An 18,337-nucleotide genomic window follows, 5' to 3' on the forward strand; every position below is an offset into this window, starting at 1 on the left:
TCTCACATACATTATTGTGTTCAAAAATGAAATACATTCTCATTTCTGAGCATAAAGCTGAGACTCATAAGATAGTTTACTTAAAGTGGGGGGAAGGGAAGGGGCGATGGGGCAGAACACCCGCTTTCTTCTGCTTGCATTCGCAGCTCTGAATGTAGGCATTGGTAGGTGTTTCAGGTCAAGCGTCAGAGGGGATCCGCGTCTTCCTCATTGAAGAGATGTCATAATGTGCAAAGTTAGAGCAAAAAAGCAGCGATGATAAGCATCCCAATTCGTCTCCTCCCCGCCAAATAAAATGAGTGGGTGGGGGGAACCCCGACAGAGTCCTTCCTGGAAGACTCACGCATCTGAGTGAGTTTTAGCAGATCCTCACGCATCTGCTAAAACCGCGTTCCATTGGCCAGCCGCCCCTAGTCTCTACTCCGCAGCCCGCTCTCTGCAATGCTAAAACACAGCAGCCTTGCCCTCCAGACCTCTCCTGGGGGATTGCACGATGCAACCAACCCTAAAAACGTGGCCGCGCGACGCCCCCCTCAGCCCTCCGGGCTTCCCATTGGCCCGTTGCCGTTGTCACTCCCTCCTTGCCTCGCCTTCCCCCTCCCGGGCCGAGGCACTGGGCGGGGTAGGTTGCGCGCTTGCCGCTGGCTCTGGCGGCGGTCGAGGCTTTGCAGCAGGCGGCGCGGAGGGCGGGGAGTGGGTCTAGAGCGCGCGCGCGGGGGAGGGGCGGGGCGCGGCGAGCTGCGGGCTGCGCTGCCGGCCAGTGTGGGGCGGGGGCTCGCGGCAGGGCTGGGGGCCGCAGTCGGCGCCTAGGGCTGCCGACGAGGACCTGCCCGGCCGGCCGCGCCATGCCTGCCGCGCCCAGCAGCCCGGCCCGCCGGGAGGGATGCGCTGTGCCGCCCAGCTCCCCTCCGCCCGGCCCTTGCCCTGAAGCAGAAAGTTTGGGGGCTGGGGGCTATCTCCTCCCGCTCCAATGACTGCCCAAGGACTCCTGCTGCCCAGCCTCGATTGTGATCTGTCTCCGCTCCCCAGGTCGTAATGAACTATTCCAAGCTGTAACCAAGGCTCCCCTCCTCTCCCCTCTCTCACCCTCCTTTAAAAAGGTTTATTTTTTTAATTCAAGAAATTGTGATCCGCCGACTCCCCTCCTCGTTAATCATTTAGACCCCGAGCCTCGTTTCTGAGTGTAAGAGGGGGTGCGGTCTCCCCCAAGAAGGCGCGCTGGAAGGACAGATTCCCCTTGCCGACCCACATACACCATGAAGAGGTGCAAATCGGACGAGCTGCAGCAACAACAGGGTGAGGAGGATGGAGCTGGGCTGGAAGATGCAGCTTGCCACCTGCCGGGCGCGGACCTCCGGCCTGGGGAGGCCACGGGTGCTAACTCCGCTGGCGGGCCAACTTTGGATGCGGGCGCTGCCGCGGCGCCCAACCCGGGTCCCCGAAGCAAGCCTCCCGATTTAAAGGTGAGCGCAGACCCTCCCCTTACGAGTCCAGCCGGCGACTTAGCTTTCCCCGCCCCACGCAGAAGTGCTTTAACAGGATAAAAGTGATGGGGAAGCCAGACAAAGGTCAGAGAGAATGAGCAGATGTTGGGCCAGACCCTGTGCTGGACGTCAGGTACCATTTGTGCCTCTTTCTTTCAGCTTATTTCGGGCCTCTGTGTTTGTTCCTCATTATTCAGCAGACGTTCTAGTGACTTACGCATCCGAGATTGTTTGAATAATGTGTGTGAAGTGCTATTCGCAGACAAAGGGCTGGAGAAATCCAAGATGCTAACTAAAAAGTTGACATCACTTTCCCTCCTGTAAAATGGCAGGGGAAGACAATGACAGCGTGGGAGCCCAAGCAAAAGACCGTTAGTTTCCTTTGCTGAATTAGTTTCCTCCTTTGGGGACCTTCCTGGAGTGAAGCTCAGTTTGTCCATCTGTGAAAGGGGAGTGTGGGTTTCTTGCCGTTAGGTGGAGCCAGAGGTTAAGCTAGTGCTTGGAGATCCCTGCCCGCTTGCTAAACCAACCCCAGCGTGGAGAACTGACAGGTGGCCGCTTAGTGCTTAGGCTGGCTTGGGGCCTCGGTTCAAGTTGCACACACGCAGAGCCGGCATTTAGAACCAGGATCCGAAAGAGGAGATTGCATGCAGCTGGGAGTCCTTTATTTTCCAGCCTGAGGTTGCCGAGACAATTATTGAGCTGTATTGGATGTCTCTATATTAATTAAAACAGCAGCTGTGATAAATAATGCACCTTTGCTGGAGCTGCCACAGGGACTGCAGGCTCAGGCTTCTCAAGCCAGCTCACCACAGTGGTGAGAGAGATGTCAGCCCAAGGAAGGAACTTAGATGCATCGGAGATTGATGCCTGGGGTCATTTTCTCCAGAGAGGGTGCAAGGTCTTAGCTAGGGGAGCAAAAGGACTCCGTCCGTTATGTTAAATAAAGCCTGTATCCTATGGCAGCAGCCACTAAGGAGCTCACCCGAATAAACCAATGACATTCCTCGTTTGGCCTGAGCGGCACAGAGTCAGGAAGTTTAGAGCGCAGGTGAGTGTGCTCTTACCTGTGTGTTACCTGTCTGTGTTTCTTGGGGAGGGGTGAGAACGTAACTGCTACCTCCATGTATGTACTTTAAAAATTTGTGGTAGTTATTGGAATGTGACCTCTGGTTTTGCTGCTGTCCTTTTCAGAGTTTTGGGGCTAGCCTTATGTCTAAGATGAGCTCCACTGGGTAGGCTGTGCGCAGGAAGTCCTTGGTACCTGGCACACCTGCCACTTCTGAGCCCACCCTGTGTGGTCAGGAGGTGTGGTTCCTGTTTTAACTGAGATGGTGAAGGAAAAGAGCTGCTCTTAATGCTGATGTGGGGAGGGGGCCAGCCTTCTGCTGCAGACTTCATCTTCATTCTGGGCCGATCCAGATGGGTCTGGCCAGCAAACCCTGATTCCTTGACCAGGTGGGATTCTCACGCTGAGTCCATGAGCAGCAGCCTTGGAAACTCCCCGACTCTTCAGCTCAGGCAGCACTGGAAACGGCCAGCTCCATTCATTCCCCCAGCTGCCTTCGTGAGGGAAGGTGGACTGGTTGTGGTATGGGGCTGCAGTGTCTTTGTCTCTGTAGATAAAGCTGCTTAAAGAAGCTCGTTCATCTCCACCCTCTTATACTCCCTCTCTTTTTCTCTCTTTTTTTTTTTTGTGACACTCTCATTCTGGTTGGGGCAGACATAGCAACAACTCTACATTTGATGTTAAATGCTGACTTTCCCCGAACCAAGATTGTGATCAGGTGTGAGAAAAGATGTTGTCCTTCCAAGTTATCCTCCACCCCCACCAGAAAGCGTATCACCGAGGTGACCACTGCCATGTGGACCCAGGCTGGCAGCCCAGAGAAAACCTAGCTGCTGCCTGCTCAGTGGGAGCACAGGGAGACAATCAGGGCCTTTTCCTGTTTATCTCTGTCTGCTTTATCACGTGTTTACAGCGTAGGGACTTCAGAACCAGGCATGAACTTGGGGGCTGTCGCAATTTGATTTGCTCTGTGATCTCAGGCACATCACTCAACGTTTCTGAGCCTTCTTCCTGGGGGAAAGGGACCGGGAATATTGAAGTGTGTCCAGACTTGTTTACCAGTGCTGGCACAGTTTTCCAATGATGGAAAAATTCCATCTTCGGCTCTAGCACTGGGTAGAAGCTAACTTGTTTTAGATTTGATGGTGGTACCAAAACGGGGTAAGTTTGATTTTTAACACCCCCCCTGTCTCATACCTGTGTTTGGCCTGGAGCAACCAGCAGTTCTGGCTTGCTTTTGTTTTCATTTTAAACTTTGGAGATAGGAACTTTTGGTCCCTTAAGTCCCACTTCTGTTTTCTTGTGACAGCTCCAGGCATTGTGATGGATTAGGTGCAATGGAGGAAATCATCTTGAGAAAGGGGGAAAAAAAAAAAGGCTTTGTGTGAAGCACCTCCGAGGAAGTTGTGCAGAGGGAGAGGAGAGAATTTTGGTCTGAATGTGCCCTAGCTAGTGGCAGCCAGAGCTTTCAGGGACTCCCGTGGTCTCCCTCCATGGTCCTTCAGTGTTGTGGAGAACCGCACTGTAAATATCTCCTATGGTGGCCCGGGATCTGTGATTATGGGGTGGGGAGGACGAGTGAAAAGAAGGAAAAATAATTAAGCAGCAATCTTAAAGGAGCACTCATAAAACTGTAACTGTATGCAGGTACTTTGGGGGCCTTCTCAGCTACTCCACACATTTGATGTGACCTTCAGGGGTGATCTCAGCAGACGCTCCTGCAACAGGAGCCCAACAATTCGGAGTCACATCCCCTGCCCCCTGTGGCTTGGATTCCTGTTGAACCACTTGAGTTCATGTCTTGATTCATTTGTGATCATTATCCAGTCCTTTGCTGCTGCCAGGTTCCTTGCTAGTTGGGAGGAGATGCTAGATTGCTGGTCACAGAGAGTGTCGGCTGACCAAAAGTACACCAAGATTTTCCGGCAAGTAAATGCAGTACCAGTGAGAGTGGGAGTGGGAGGGGCTCAGGGAAAAACTGCAGAAAGGGACACGAAGCACACGTTCCTGTTGAAAATACAGCATGTGGTAGATGTTGCTGAGGCCTGGGATGAGTGGCTCAGCACGAGAGTCAGCTGGCTCTGTCCTGATGCCTCTTAGAATCCCGAGGGCAGGGGAGGAAATCGCAGACCTCTCCACCTCTCCCCAGCCTTTCCTGAAAGGAAGGCTCTGGGTTTGCTGGCTGGAGGCCTTCCCCTAGACTTCCCCTGAGGTTCTCTTTCCCCTCACAAAAGCCCCTGCAAACAATTTCTCCAGGGATTTCTGAACCATACTAATATTTTTTCCTGGAAGAAGGGGGTGCTCTGAGTTGCACCATTCCAATCCTGGTTCGAAGTGCTTTTTATTTTTAATTTTTATGTATTTATTTTTGGCTGTGTTGGGTCTTTGTTGCTGCACGCGGGCTTTCTCCAGTTGTGGTGAGCGGGGGCTACTCTTCGTTGCGGTGTGCGGGCTTCTCATTGAGGTGGCTCCTCTTGTTGCAGAGCATGGGCTCTAGTCACGCGGGCTTCAGTAGTTGTGGCACACAGGCTCAGTAGTTGTGGCTCTGGGGCTCTAGAGCGCAGGCTCAGTAGTTGTGGCGCACGGGCTTAGTTGCTCCGTGGCACGTGGGATCTTCCCGGACCAGGGCTCGAACCTGTGTTACCTGCATTGGCAGGCGGATTCTTAACTACTGCACCACCAGGGAAGCCCCTTGAAGTGCTTTTGACTCAGGACTCATTTGGGTTCTTTCATCCACACCATTCACTGGTCTTCCTGTCTGCTCAGAGTGAAGAGCGATTAGAAACCAAAGAGCTGAGGGAAAGTCGCAACTGAATCCTATATGATTCTCCTTGCTGGCTCGCAGCCTGTGCTGCTCACAGATGCGTCACCTGCGCCTGATGCCCCTTGTTTGTTCAGCGGTCCAATAGAGAGCCTGCCGGCAAGGGGTTCATGGGTTAACAGATACTGATGCCTTCAGCGGGGAAGGCATGTTTTAAATTGTGAAACACGACATCCATATAAAAGTGTCTGAAAACATATGTACCCCTTAAATAACAACAGCAAAACAGACACCCCGTCTACCTGCCACCCAAATTAAGAGAGAGAACATTGACATTCCCAAGAAGCCCCTGCTTATTTTTATCTTCTTTTATTTATTTATTTTTAAGGCCCAGGGTTTTAGTAAAATTAATGGGCCTCAGCTTCTCCACTTTTTCAATGGAGAAGACAGGCGACTTCATGGGAATGCGGGCGGGGTGGAGGGCTGTGTGCGCTCTGGGACCCTGAGGAAGGGGTCTGATGGTAGGGCAGGGCTCTATGTGGCCTTGCTGCGTCATGAGGCCCCCAGCTCTCCTTCAGAAGTGATATGTTCAGGTGTGAAGATTCCCACAGCCTCAGGTGGGAGCAGGACCCCTGGGAGAGGTTCCATCAGGGGAGGTAGGATTGCGGTAGACCTAAGCACAAGGAAATGGGAAATCAGTTCTTTGGCAGCAGGCACTGCCTCTGCCTCCAGGCAAACAGGGTAAAGCACTTGGAAGAAAGTCATCCGTTGAAGCACATGTAAGTTTGAGGGTGCTTCGAGCATCACTGATGGAATCAGAAACATATGGGGTTCTTCAGAAGAGGTGCACTTAGAGCAAGTTGTAAAGGGTGGAGACGTTAATTACCAAAGAAGAGGAGAGCACTTTCTAAGTGGGGGAAGTGAAAGGGCACGTGCCAGGTCCCTTGTAAAGTCAGTGCCCTTTTTTGACTGGACAGCAGTTCCTCAGCCCTGTAAATAGTCAGGGACAGTGGAGGGTGGTGAAGAATGCAGAGGGTGCCTGTTTTTGTCCCACCTGGACCTAATGTGAGGCGGGCAGAGGGTCCTAAGGCCTGGGGTTGTCCCTCTCCTACCCCCTCTGCCATCAGGAATTTTCAGAGCAGCGCTGGATATGGGCTTGGGAGGAGGAATTGGTGGCCGACGGGAAAGCATGTGGTGAACGAAGCTGTCTGTTCTCCTGCCACATGTTGGGTTCTAGATGAATTCCCAGCTGCCCTTGTTCCAGTGGGAACTGTCGTGCAGGCTTGGCATTTACAGAATGTGCTGCTTTTCGTGTATTTAATTGTCTTAACTGCCAATCCCATTAACAAGAATCTCTCCGTCAACAGGAATTGAAACATTTGATAGGACCTGAATTTGGGGTTGAAGTTTTAAAAAAGTGTGGGTGTCAGGAGCTGGGGGAAAAATATCTCAGGTGGCTTCTCAGTGGTGGTCTTGGAGGCCAACTCAAAATTCATGCCTATTTTCATCTCTCCTCTAAGAAAGACATCTTGCTTTGAAATGCTCATGGATGAGGAGGGTGCATTCTTAGAATGAGGCCATACTAGACAGGGTCCACCTTTATCAGCCAAACACTTAAGCCTCTCTGCATGTTGAAAAGTTAAAACAAAACTGTTGAGGGATTGCAGTTATGTTTTGTGATTGTGTGAGAAAGACAATATTTGACTTTTCAAACCAAATGGCTAAAAGCTTCCTTATTCCAGCCAAGCTGGCTGAATGATGTCTACCTGGAAAACAAAGCTGGCTGTGAGAACATTAAGCCTTGACCTCAGCCATTTGTGAGGACAGTAAACACATTCAGGCTCCTGGGTCTGTGTTCATCTTTTTTTTTTTTTTTTTTTTTTTTGCGGTACGCGGGCCTCTCACTGTTGTGGCCTCTCCCGTTGCGGAGCACAGGCTCCGGACGCGCAGGCTCAGCGGCCATGGCTCACTGGCCCAGCCGCTCCGCGGCATGTGGGATCTTCCCGGACCAGGGCACGGACCCGTGTCCCCTGCATCGGCAGGCGGACTCTCAACCACTGCGCCACCAGGGAAGCCCTGTGTTCATCTTTTTCCAGGCAATTACTAAGATGATAGACTGAGACGAGGTTTTAACTGCAGCAGGAGGGATCTGGGTTAGACACAAAAAACTGTGTGAATGAGCATTTTAAATCTTTGGAAAAGATAGTTGTCTAAGGATTAAATCGCCTTTTTAAGATGGTCTTGTAGATGCACACAGTTTCCACTCAGAAAATAATTAAGTAGCAATGGCCATGTTTGTGTTAAGGTCTCTCCCCCTACTATTGGGGGCACAAAGATAATAGATGTTATAGCTCCTGCCCTCCATTTGCTCATGGAGGATTCCATCCAGAAGCAGGTGAAAAGTTGGATAACAGTTTGACAGAGCCGTGTCACAAGGCAGAACATGATTAATTGCGAGATGTGTGGTGCAGATGACGAGTTCAGAGCAGGAGTTCAGAGCAGGGTGGTGAGGTCACTTTAGACCAGCATGGTCAGACAGGGCTGTATGGGACGGGGGGCAGTGAACGGGGTGTAGGATAAGAGGCAGAGAGAGGGCACACCGCGAAGATACCTTTAATCAGAATCTTTTAGGACTTCCCTGGCGGTCCAGTGGTTAAGACTTCACCTTCCAGTGAGGTGGGTGTGGGTTCAATTCCTGGTTGGGGAGCTAAGATTCCCACATGCCTCGCGGCCAAAAAACCAAAACATAAAACGGAAGCAAGGGCTTCCCTGGTGGTGCAGTGGTTGAGAGTCCGCCTGCCGATGCAGGGGACACGGGTCCGTGCCCTGGTCCGGGAAGATCCCACATGCCGCGGAGCGGCTGGGCCCGTGAGCCATGGCCGCTGAGCCTGCGCGTCCGGAGCCTGTGCTCCGCAACGGGAGAGCCCACAGCAGTGAGAGGCCCGCGTACCGCAAAAAAAAAACAAAAAAAACGGAAGCAATACTGTAACAAATTCAATAAAGATTTAAAAAATGGTCCACATCAAAAAAAATCATAAAAAAAAAATCTTTTATGCTGATAAAAGTTGAGCCGATTCTGCCTTAAGATCTGCTGCATGAGGTCACCTTGCCTGACTTGCACTGGCTCAGGCAGAATTCTCTGAGCCTAAAGGAATGAGGAATTAAAATAAAATTGAGAATGGGGAAATCACTTGCCCCTGAGTTGAGATCTGTTTGTTTCATGTCAGCTGGGATGCTGGGGAAGAAAAAAATGCTTCCAAAAATCTTTCATCACTGTGTTTCTAAGAGAAACAGTTGCAGCCGCTCACTCTTCATCATTGTGGCCATCAGCGCCAAACCTGGGGTGGCAGTTCCTCTCCTGCTCCAACCCCAGGCTCCCCACCCAAGGCCTCCTAAGGGCAATTGAAGACTTCTGCAATCCACTTTGTATCTCCAGAGTAGGACTCTGTGGGTTTTTTACAGCGATTAGCTCTCTAATGCTGGCCCTGTTTCCATAGAGACCCTATAAATAGAGGAACGTTGGCGACCTAGGCTTGCTAAGGCTCACGGTAACCCAATCACCCCCTGAACCCTCCCAGCCGGACCTGTGGTGGGGCAGAGGGAGTTTCAAACCCAGGCAGGAGGAGGGGATGTGCAGTCAGCGCTGCGGTCAGCTGCCAGGTGGGATAATTAACTCTAGGTTAGTGTCACTTTTAAAGATCCTTTCAGCTCTAATGGGAGTTGTTAAGAATACAGGGACTTGGAGGAATTAGAAGCTGCTTCTGGCTATTTTAAACCAGATGGTGCCAAAGTCACTGCACCCCGAAGCATTTTACTTTTGACCTCATGCAGCTGTGTTTGCAGCTTTTGGAGCAGACTTCCCCTTTGGGGGACCCACACCCAGGGAGGAAAGGGGATGAAGCCTAACTGTTCAGAGACCACAGCCTTCTCAGGAAGGATCTTTCGGAAACCATCTAGCCTACGCTTTCTTCCTGAGACGATGATAGCACTCCAAGGAGATGGCGTCCTTTCTGCCCTTTAAGATAGTTCAGGGAAAGACAGCAAGCTTCTGTCATTTACCTGCCCAGGTACAGGCACCTGGCCTCAGGATGCTCTCCATTCTGCCTTGCTTCTGGCCTCTGGGCAGTTCTGGGACAGCCCTTCCTTGTTCTCATGGATCAGGAGAGCTGTTTGTGTCTCATCTCTAGCTCTGAAACGTCTCAGCTCTCTTTTCCTAATAAATACATGGCTTCCTTTGGCCACCAAAATGGTTTCTGGCAGCTGGGGAAAAGCAATAGTCAATGTGGAGAAGCAAGTGACATTTAGTAGCTGGAACCTGTTAGTCAGAGCAGGTGGTGCTTTCTGCCGCGTTGGTGGCTGAGTTCCCTCAAGCTAGTCACCATGGTTTTCCTCATTTCCAAAACTTGTGGCTGGTTATGTGTATGTGCTGGTTTCTTTTTCTTTCTTGCTTTCTTTTTTTTTTTTTTTTGAACACTTACTCACCGTGTTATGTCAAAACTCCTTAACTCTCTCCTCCCTGACACCCACATGCAGAAACAGCCCAGCCCATGTCTTATAAGTGAGGAAAAACCCCTGCATTTGGTGCCATCTCTCTCCCCCCATTATTCTTTGTCTTCTTTTTTGTTCTTTTCCCTCATCTCTACCATAGACTTTAGCAGACTCCTCAGCGCTGCTGGGGCAAAGGTCCTGGGGTCACCCTGGCTTTCCTTTACCTGCAGAACAGATGGGAAGGTGGGAAAGGAAAACCCACACTGGTTACAGGTCTTGCCCCAGTCCTACAATGTGGCACGGGAAGATTCACCGCTGCAGTTCAGGGGGCGGAACCCCCCATGGCCCAGGCATGTTTGTTTTGTTTTGATCCTGCCTGTGATGCTGTTCTGGGACACATGTAAATACTGTATCTGCTTTAGTCTCGGAATCAGTGTGTGAGCCAGTGAAGGTAGCTTAGACTAGAAGTTGGAGATTCTTCCGTGTGACTGGGATGAGCCCCTTAACTGTGCTGTGCTGCAGTTTCTTCATCTGCAAAATGAAGACACTGATGCTCTGTGACATCCTGCCTCCTGGGCTTAGGCTAGCGTCAGGTTAGAGTGACAGCACACATTGGAAAGCACTTTGAAAAATGCTGTTGTATGATAGTAAAAGTCATTTGACCAAGGATTTTAGGATTCAAAGCAGTATAGCAGACAGTGGTGGCTGCTGTCCCCAGCGCCTGCCCCCTTCTCCTGGGGCTCAGGGAGACGAAATGCCTTGGGACTCCGGTGCCGTCTTTTGAAGGGAACCCTGTATCTGAGTGGATGTGGAAGAGGGGCCTCAGTGTTGGAGAAGCTAGGCTAGGAGTGGTGGGGAGAGGAGAAAGAGGCTTGGAATAGAATATGCTAGAAAGACAATTTGGAATATGTAATGTGACCGTTTAGCAGAAGTTGCTGGGCAAATGCCAGAGCCAGCTGGCCCCATCTACAGTGCCTGCAGGATGGTCTGCTATCAGCTTGGGCCCAACGAGGAGGAGGGTGTCCTGGCCTGTCCCTGGTCCAGAGGCGGCAGGATCCGGCCATTTCTGAGTCCGGCGGAGTGCACGCCTCAGTCCGGCCTGCCTTGGACGGGGTGGTTTTACCCTGAGCAGACTCTGCCTCAGGCTGGCCCCGAGGAGATGGTAGCTCCCGTCGGGAGACCTGGCACTGTGAAACCTAGCATCTGCGGGGCTGCCCCGGGATTAACTTCTTGAGAAGGAGTAATGGTCACCTTAATTTCCTCACCTAAAAATTGAAATGTTGCTGCTGTTGCCTTTATTAGTTTCTGGGAAAATCAAGTGAGAGAATGCAGGAGAAAGAGCATATTGAAAACTGTAAACCGTTAGTTCACGGTGAGCTGTGATGATATAACTTATCTGGCCTGTAAAATGGGTTGTACAAGGGCCCCACCTACTTTGAGGATTGTGGGGCTACTCAAACGAGGTGAAAACGGAAAATCCTGCACTTTGACGTAATCCGCAATAGTGTGCATTGTTACTGACATCAGATGTAAGTGCAGCTTACATCGTAACAGTAGTGTCTGCACAAACCACGCTGAGGTGTAAAGTTAACAGTGAGAGTGGGGTCAGCTAATTCAGAAGAGCTGAGGATGGTTTTCTCCTTGGCGTCTGCATGGTTCAAGTTTTCTGCTCTGTAAGTTTGTTTCTAGAAAAAAAAGAAAAGCCAGTACTTGTAATTCTTTGCAAGGTTTCGTAGATGACCGAGGCTGCCTCCTGAGGTGATGAGTTGTTCCTTACAGATGAAGACATTGAACCCCATGTGGCTGGGTTCTGAGCTTCCCTCTCAGGAGTTACAGAGTGGGCGTTCTCACCTGGTCCTCAGAGTCCCACCCCTCCTCCTGTTGGCTCTGAGGCTTTCTGCCGAGGGTTCGGCTCCACCACATGAGCTGACCCCCTGACAGAAGCAGCTGTCTGGAGTTATCCCACACGTTGCCTCACCCTGGCCGGGTGGTTGGGCCGCCTCTCACTGAGCAGTGCTGCCTGGGGAGCAGGTGGAACATCTCAGCGGCAGAGCTAAGAGGGAAGGCTGGGGCCAGTGCAGCACTGGGCTCCAGAGCCCCTTTGGTTTGTTCCAGTCTGAGTGGAAAGACACTAAGACTATATTCTGATTGTCTTCTAAAGAAGTGGTCACGTTACCGACCGCACTACAAGGTATGCCCATTGAGGTAGTTTATTTACTTTTTTAACATTTACCAGTTTATTATACAGGATACAGATGAACAGCCAGAGGAAGAGGCACATACGGTGAGGTTTGGAAGGTCTTGAGTACAGGAGTTTCTCGGGCCCTTGGACTGCGATGTGTCACCCTCCTGGCATGTGGAAGTATTCACCAACTCAGAAGCTTCAGTAAAATTTATTTTACGGCTATGTCAGGAATGAGATTGGCTATAAATAAAAGGAAATTATTCTAGAGTTGTACAGATAAAGATAGACTTGTTTATTTCATGAACCAAGAATCCCAGCGTAGTCATTCACAGCTGGGTTGGTGATTCCATAAGGCCTTCAAGTTCCCAGGCCTGTTGTTGGGGACTTTACCATCTGTGTGTAGGTCTTCATCGTCGTGCCAGTTACTTGCCGTTGCAAGACGGCTGCTGCATCTCCAGGCATTGCCTCCATGTTCCAGATGGGAAAAGTAAAAAGGGCTAGTACCTTTATTAGGTAAGCAAAAGTTTCCCCAGAAACGCTCACCTTGCTTTTCATTGGCCCAAACTATGTCACGTGTCTACTCGTAGCTGCAAAGGGGTCTGATGAAGCAAGAATTTTTAGCATGGCACAATAAGGCCATGCAATTTGGTAAGAAAGAAAGGAGAATAGTTATTGGTAGGTCATTAGCAATATCTGCTACAATTGTATAACCTGATTGTATGACCCTGATTTTCCCAGTGAGTGTTGCAATGAGGCGTCTTTGGAAATGGATGCTTGGTGGGCCAAAAGAGCATCTGGAGGAAGGACCTAATTGGAAGGAGAAAGGGACTAGGGGATGGAGGGAGAATCAGTCCAGAGGGATAAGCCTCATGAGCCAAGTGCTGCCCGCATGTGCCACTGAGCCCCAGACTATAGGCACAAGGATATCATGACCAGTAATCCTGAACCGTGTGTGGATTTGGAATGTCCTGTGGGAAGCCATACAGGTACATTTCTTTGTGAATGAGAGGAATTGGTCTGGGTTGCCACCTTTCTGCAAGGTGACCTTTAAGGCATGACAGGACATTCATGGGGATCTTCCAGATTCACATGGCTGTAGGAGCTACACTCATATCCCAGGAAGGGACCCCTCACCTCTGCCCGCAACCGACTAGGCGTTCGAGAGCTTTCCACTCACCAGATTCTTCATCTTTCCTCCTTAAGAAAATCCAGCAGCTCTCAGAGGGCTCCATGTTTGGCCACGGCTTCAAGCACCTGTTCCACGGCCGCCGCCGGTCACGGGAGAGGGAACACCCGACGTCTCAGGATTCCCAGCAGCAGCATCAGCAGGCCATGTCCGACCATGACTCCCCGGACGAGAAGGAGCGCTCCCCGGAGATGCACCGCGTCTCCTATGCGATGTCCCTGCACGACCTGCCCGCCAGGCCCACTGCCTTCAACCGCGTGCTGCAGCAGATCCGCTCCCGGCCCTCCATCAAGCGGGGTGCTAGCCTGCACAGCAGCAGTGGGGGTGGCGGCAGCGGGGGCAGTAGCCGGCGCACCAAGAGCAGCTCCCTGGAGCCTCAGCGTGGCAGCCCCCACCTGCTGCGCAAGGCCCCCCAGGACAGCAGCCTGGCCGCCATCCTGCACCAGCACCAGTGCCGCCCCCGGTCTTCTTCCACCACTGACACGTCCCTGCTGCTGGCTGATGGTGGCAACCTCTTGGCTGAGGAGGCCGAGGGTCTCAGCGACAAGGTGAGGCGGGGCAAGAGGAGGGCCTTCCGGGTCGGGGCTACTCAGAGGCAGGAGCCACCTGCGCAGGGGCCTCTGGCCTTGAGGACCTGAGCTGGGGCCTGGCCTGGTGGGTGTGGACACACTGCTATCTGCAGAGCTGTGTGTCTCATTGAAGGAGCAAGAGATAGGACAAGCCAAAAGCAAGAGATGATCCCCAAAAGGCTGATTTTTGTTTGTTTGGGGATTTGTTTTTGAAAATTATCTTTTGCTCAGGCTGATAGTAATTTTGGTTTGTTTTCCTTAAACATGCTCTCAAGAGGTAATACATGCAGTGGTTGAGAGCACAGTCTAGCATCAACCCTGGCTCTGCCACTTACTGCCTGAGTCACTTAATTTTTTTGTACTTCAGTTTTCCCAGTTGGAGATGGGGATAATAATAGTAGAATTGCTCTAGGATTAAATGGGTTCATATATGTCAAATACTTGGAACGGAGCCTGGCGCAGTATGGTTTTTAATATTGTTACCAACCAAAGAAGTTAGAGGAGGAATCCATGAAGGGCTGTTTGGTAAGAAGAAAATCTAGTTTGGTACTTTCTGAATCTCTATATTCATTCTTTTATTCAAATAATAAGTATTGATATTTCTTGCCTACTTGTTATGTGCTATAAGAACGAATAAGCCGGAGGTACTGTTCTCACTGAATAGAGGGGAGACAGACTGGTGAATGGACAAGATAGGGTGATGAGGCTGTGTTGAGGATACGGGAGCTTGTTGGAAAAGACCTTCTAGAGGAAGCCATTGAGCTGAATCTTGAAGAAGGAGTATAATTTAGCCAGAGAATTGGGAGGAAGGCGGGGGGGAGGAACGGTATAGTGTGTACAAAGGCAAGCGAGCTGATGCCAGGGACTACCCGGGGTTCATTGTCGTTGGAGCGTCTAGCACTTTTGGGGGCTGACAGGTAGGTAGAGGTTAGGTCACAAAAGGCCTTGCCATGTTGAGTCTGGGGTAGTGTGAAGTTATCAAAGGGTGTTAGGCAGGAAAATGGCAGGAGGAGGTCCCTTTGGGTCTTAGTGTAGACAGTAGGTTAGGAAGGGGGACAGGAATGGAGTCAAATAAACCGTTATTGGAGCTATTGCCGGAGTCTAGGCTTCAGCAGTGAGGATGGAAAGTCAGAGATAAATTCAGAAGACCTTTGGCAGTTCTCATCGATAGTATAGGCAAGAAAGTGGACATGGAAGACGAAGGAAGAGTAGAGGAGGACTCTAGTTTCCTGGCTTAGCAGCTTTAGGAATGGGGCATTCTTTAGTTGAGGAAACACAGAAGGAGCATGTTTTGGGAGCCAAGTGATGCATTCACTTTTGGACACGTTGAGTTGTAGGTGCCTTTGGGAGCTGTCCATCTAAAGAGCATCACCTGGCAGTGCCTTGGGGGAGAGGTCTGGGCTGGGGCGAGCACCCTGGGAGCCAGTACTGAGCTTGAAATCCTGGGTGCGATGAGACGGTCGAAGGACATGTGTCGAGGGGGCTGAGACCAAGGACAGAGACGACGTATAAGGGACAGAGTAGCCAGGTCTGCAGGAGTGAACCTGGAGAGAAATGATGCCGAAGTATAAGGAGAAAGGAGTTTAAAGAGGGAGGAAGTAAGTATTCAACAGAGTGAAATGCAGCAGGAGTGACAGGTCAGATCTGGATTGGGAAATGTACGTAGATAGTATCAAGCAGTGGGGGTCATTGATAACTGTGGCAAGTAACTAGTTTTAGTAGATTGAGGAGATGGCGGAAGTGGAGGGTCAGCTCTTCCGGGGAGGAGAAAGGAGGCCAATATTCGTTGAGGCAGTCTGGTTTTTGTTAGTTTTTAAAAGATGCGCAGGGAGGGCTACAGATCACTAGTAGGCCAGGAAAAGGGCTTTTGACTTTTTTCTCTAGTGAGATGAGAAGTCATTAGGTTTTGTACAGATGAGTGACACCCTTGAAGAAGACCGCTCGGGCTGCTGTTTGGAGACAAGGCTATGAGCCACAGCGTGAGCAGGGAGTCTGGCTAGAAGCTGCTGGAAGCCTCCAGGGGTGAGGTGGCAGTGGTTTGCTGCAGGGTGAGAGTGGGGGAAGTGGCTGGATTCTGGATTTGCTTCAGAGATCAAGCTACAAAGGTTCCTGATGGATGTGGGGCACAACAGAAGGGGAGCGGGCAGCGATGGCTCACAGGTTTTTGGCCTGTCAGCTGGAAAGAAGGAATTGCCGTTAACTGAGTTGGGGAAGACAGCACATGGACCAGATATCTGGAGGGGCTGTGGGGCAGCAATAAGAGCTAGTCTTTGGACACGTTACGTTTGAGTTGGTTGTTGAACATCCACACGGGGAGGCCAAATAAGCAGTCAGATGTTGGAGTCTGGAGTCTTGGGAAGAAACCCAGGCTGAAGGCAGACACTTGGGGGTTGTCAGCATGTAGAGAGTATTTAAAACGATGGCACTGGACCATCTGCAAGCTTAGTTTTAACTACAGAGAAGTCTGTGCCAAGAGTGAGATCTGGATGTGTCGGCTAAAAGGGAAACGTGGCCTTGTGGAGGGAAGGGAGACCCAGAGGGACCCACAGGGTGAGCCAGTTGTTCAGCCCTTAATGAGCAAGTTTTTTTTTTTTTGGCCGCATAGCCTGGCTTGTGGGGTGTTAGTTCCCCGACTAGGGATTGAATCCGGGCCACGGCAGTGAAAGGTGCCGAGCCCTAACCACTGGACTGCAGGGGATTCTCAGTGAGCAAGTATTTTGTTTGCAACAGCTGCCATGCCCGCCTCTCACTGCTGAGTCAGCGGATACATTTTTAAAGTCAAATTTGTACAGTCCTGTCAAGCCAGGGTCTCTGGTCCTAGAGCTGTTTAGCGAGGAGGGAGAACGGGAACCTTGTAGTCCTGAGGCTGTGCGAGCGGGTGCGGGATGGGCACTTTCGGAGGCTGGTGAGGGGTTGTTGATGTTTGCTGACTGGGAATGCAGGGGGGAGGGGGTGGGGAGCCCATCAGCTGGGGAGCTTCTCTGCAGGCTCCCGTTTGGTCTTTACGCCGCCCCCACGGTATCCAGGAGGTGACAGTGGCAGGGTTCTGTTCTTGTTGCTGGTGGAAGACAGGCCAGGAGACTTGGGTGAGCACACTGGGGGAAGGGTCCCTGGGTTCAGGCTGGGAATGGGGAAAATGGTTATTCCTATGACTGTTTTATATCCTTATTGAGAAATTTCATCTTTCCGAAGCTTTGTCATACATATACTCCCTGGTTACTCCTCATAACATCCCTGTGAAGTTGTCAGAGCAGGTACTGTTATCTCCATGTTACACATGAGCAGACTGAGGCCTATAGGAATCAGGAAGCTGCTTGCCTAAGGGCACCCAGCCAGTTCATGGCAGAGAGGAGACGAGACCCCATGTTTCTAGCATGTCCACAAGACCAGACTGAGATCTGAAGTCACTAAAACCGCCAGGGACCATTTTGTGCAATTTCCATCATGAGCGGGTTGCCTCAGCCCAAGGACGGTGGCTTTATCTCTTGGTTGCAATTTCCCCTTCAGTTATACATCCTTTCTGATCTGGCGCTGTCCCCCCAGGGATGGCCGTGGCCCTGGGGGATGCTGAGAAGAGGGAGTGCCTCCATGTCCTGAGGAAGGGGGTCTTCCAGCCATCAGTAAACCTGCATGGTCAGCTGACTCCCCCGAACCCAGAGGCCGTTGGCTGGTGTGATAAGCTGGTGGTGGTTCCACCCTGGTCTCTGGGCATGAATAGAAGGGATTCTTCTCTCTCTAGTAAACATAGCCCCACATGCTCTCTGCAAGCTCCCTGGTGATTACTAACATCTATTTTTAATTCATAAGCCTCCCCCACTACCCACACCCCTTGCCATTGTTTAGAGCTTAGCAGCTGACTTTCAGACCAGAGCCGGCCCTATCAGGGGTTGAATTACTGAAACACCCGGGAGGCAGCTAAAGTTCCTTAGCTGTCCTGTGAGGCTCACCCCGGCCCCTCCCTAAGAAAGTAGGGGGCCTGGAGCCCCACGGAGAGCAGGGGTGCGGCAGAGGCACAGAGAAGCGTTCACAGTTCCAGGAAGCAGCTCAGTCTTAGTGATGTTGTTCGCCTGTCATTCGTTCCCTCCAGATCTACTTGGTTGTCTTCAAGGTTGTGTCTTAAATGATTCCCCTTTCAGAACAAAAACAGATTGTCATCTCAACCTCACCATTCTGCTTTCTATTATTTGTGTGACACTGAGCAAGGTAACCACTCTCTGTCTTATGTCTATAAAGTGGAAAAATTAAGTCATCATTATTGGTGCCCTGGGGCATCGGCAGGTAAATAGAGAATGCAGGTGACATCTGGGTTCCCCATCTGTGTGTGGCCTTAAGCTCTGGAAATCTGGGCCCTGGAGTTTTCAGCAGGGACCACTGGTTATATGTGCAGTGGCAGAGGAATTGGACCTCCTGGTTCCTCAGCAGATGAGTCTCACCCCCCTTCCCGGTCTCTCTTTTACTGAGCAGCAGTTCCTAGAAGACGTAGTGTACACTCAGGAAAATCTAGCAACTCTTCTGTCCTGCCTTGATAACCTGCTCCCAGACTTTCAGAGAGTGGATTAGCCCTTGCAGGGGTCAGAGGCTTGTTTTCCCTTTCT

The 18,337-nt window shown here is 51.1% G+C and overlaps 1 protein-coding gene across 2 annotated transcripts in view; it reads left to right on the plus strand.

The window, feature by feature from the left end:
* Positions 1-788: 788 nt before the first annotated feature.
* TMCC2 (transmembrane and coiled-coil domain family 2) overlaps positions 789-18,337 on the plus strand; it is a 36,886-nt gene continuing 19,337 nt past the window's right edge. Inside the window, exons 1-3 of one of the 2 annotated variants that reach the window (XM_060129517.1) lie at positions 1,374-1,463; positions 12,039-12,500; positions 13,191-13,721. In XM_060129517.1, the coding sequence (XP_059985500.1) occupies positions 13,218-13,721 (504 nt within the window). In that variant the 5' untranslated portion in view covers positions 1,374-1,463; positions 12,039-12,500; positions 13,191-13,217. Of the gene's footprint in view, positions 1,464-12,038; positions 12,501-13,190; positions 13,722-18,337 lie in introns of both variants that reach the window. The other variant, XM_060129513.1, reaches the window with a different exon arrangement.

This window comes from Lagenorhynchus albirostris, chromosome 2 (assembly GCF_949774975.1).
Source record: "Lagenorhynchus albirostris chromosome 2, mLagAlb1.1, whole genome shotgun sequence".
In the NCBI taxonomy this organism is placed as follows: domain Eukaryota; kingdom Metazoa; phylum Chordata; class Mammalia; order Artiodactyla; family Delphinidae; genus Lagenorhynchus; species Lagenorhynchus albirostris.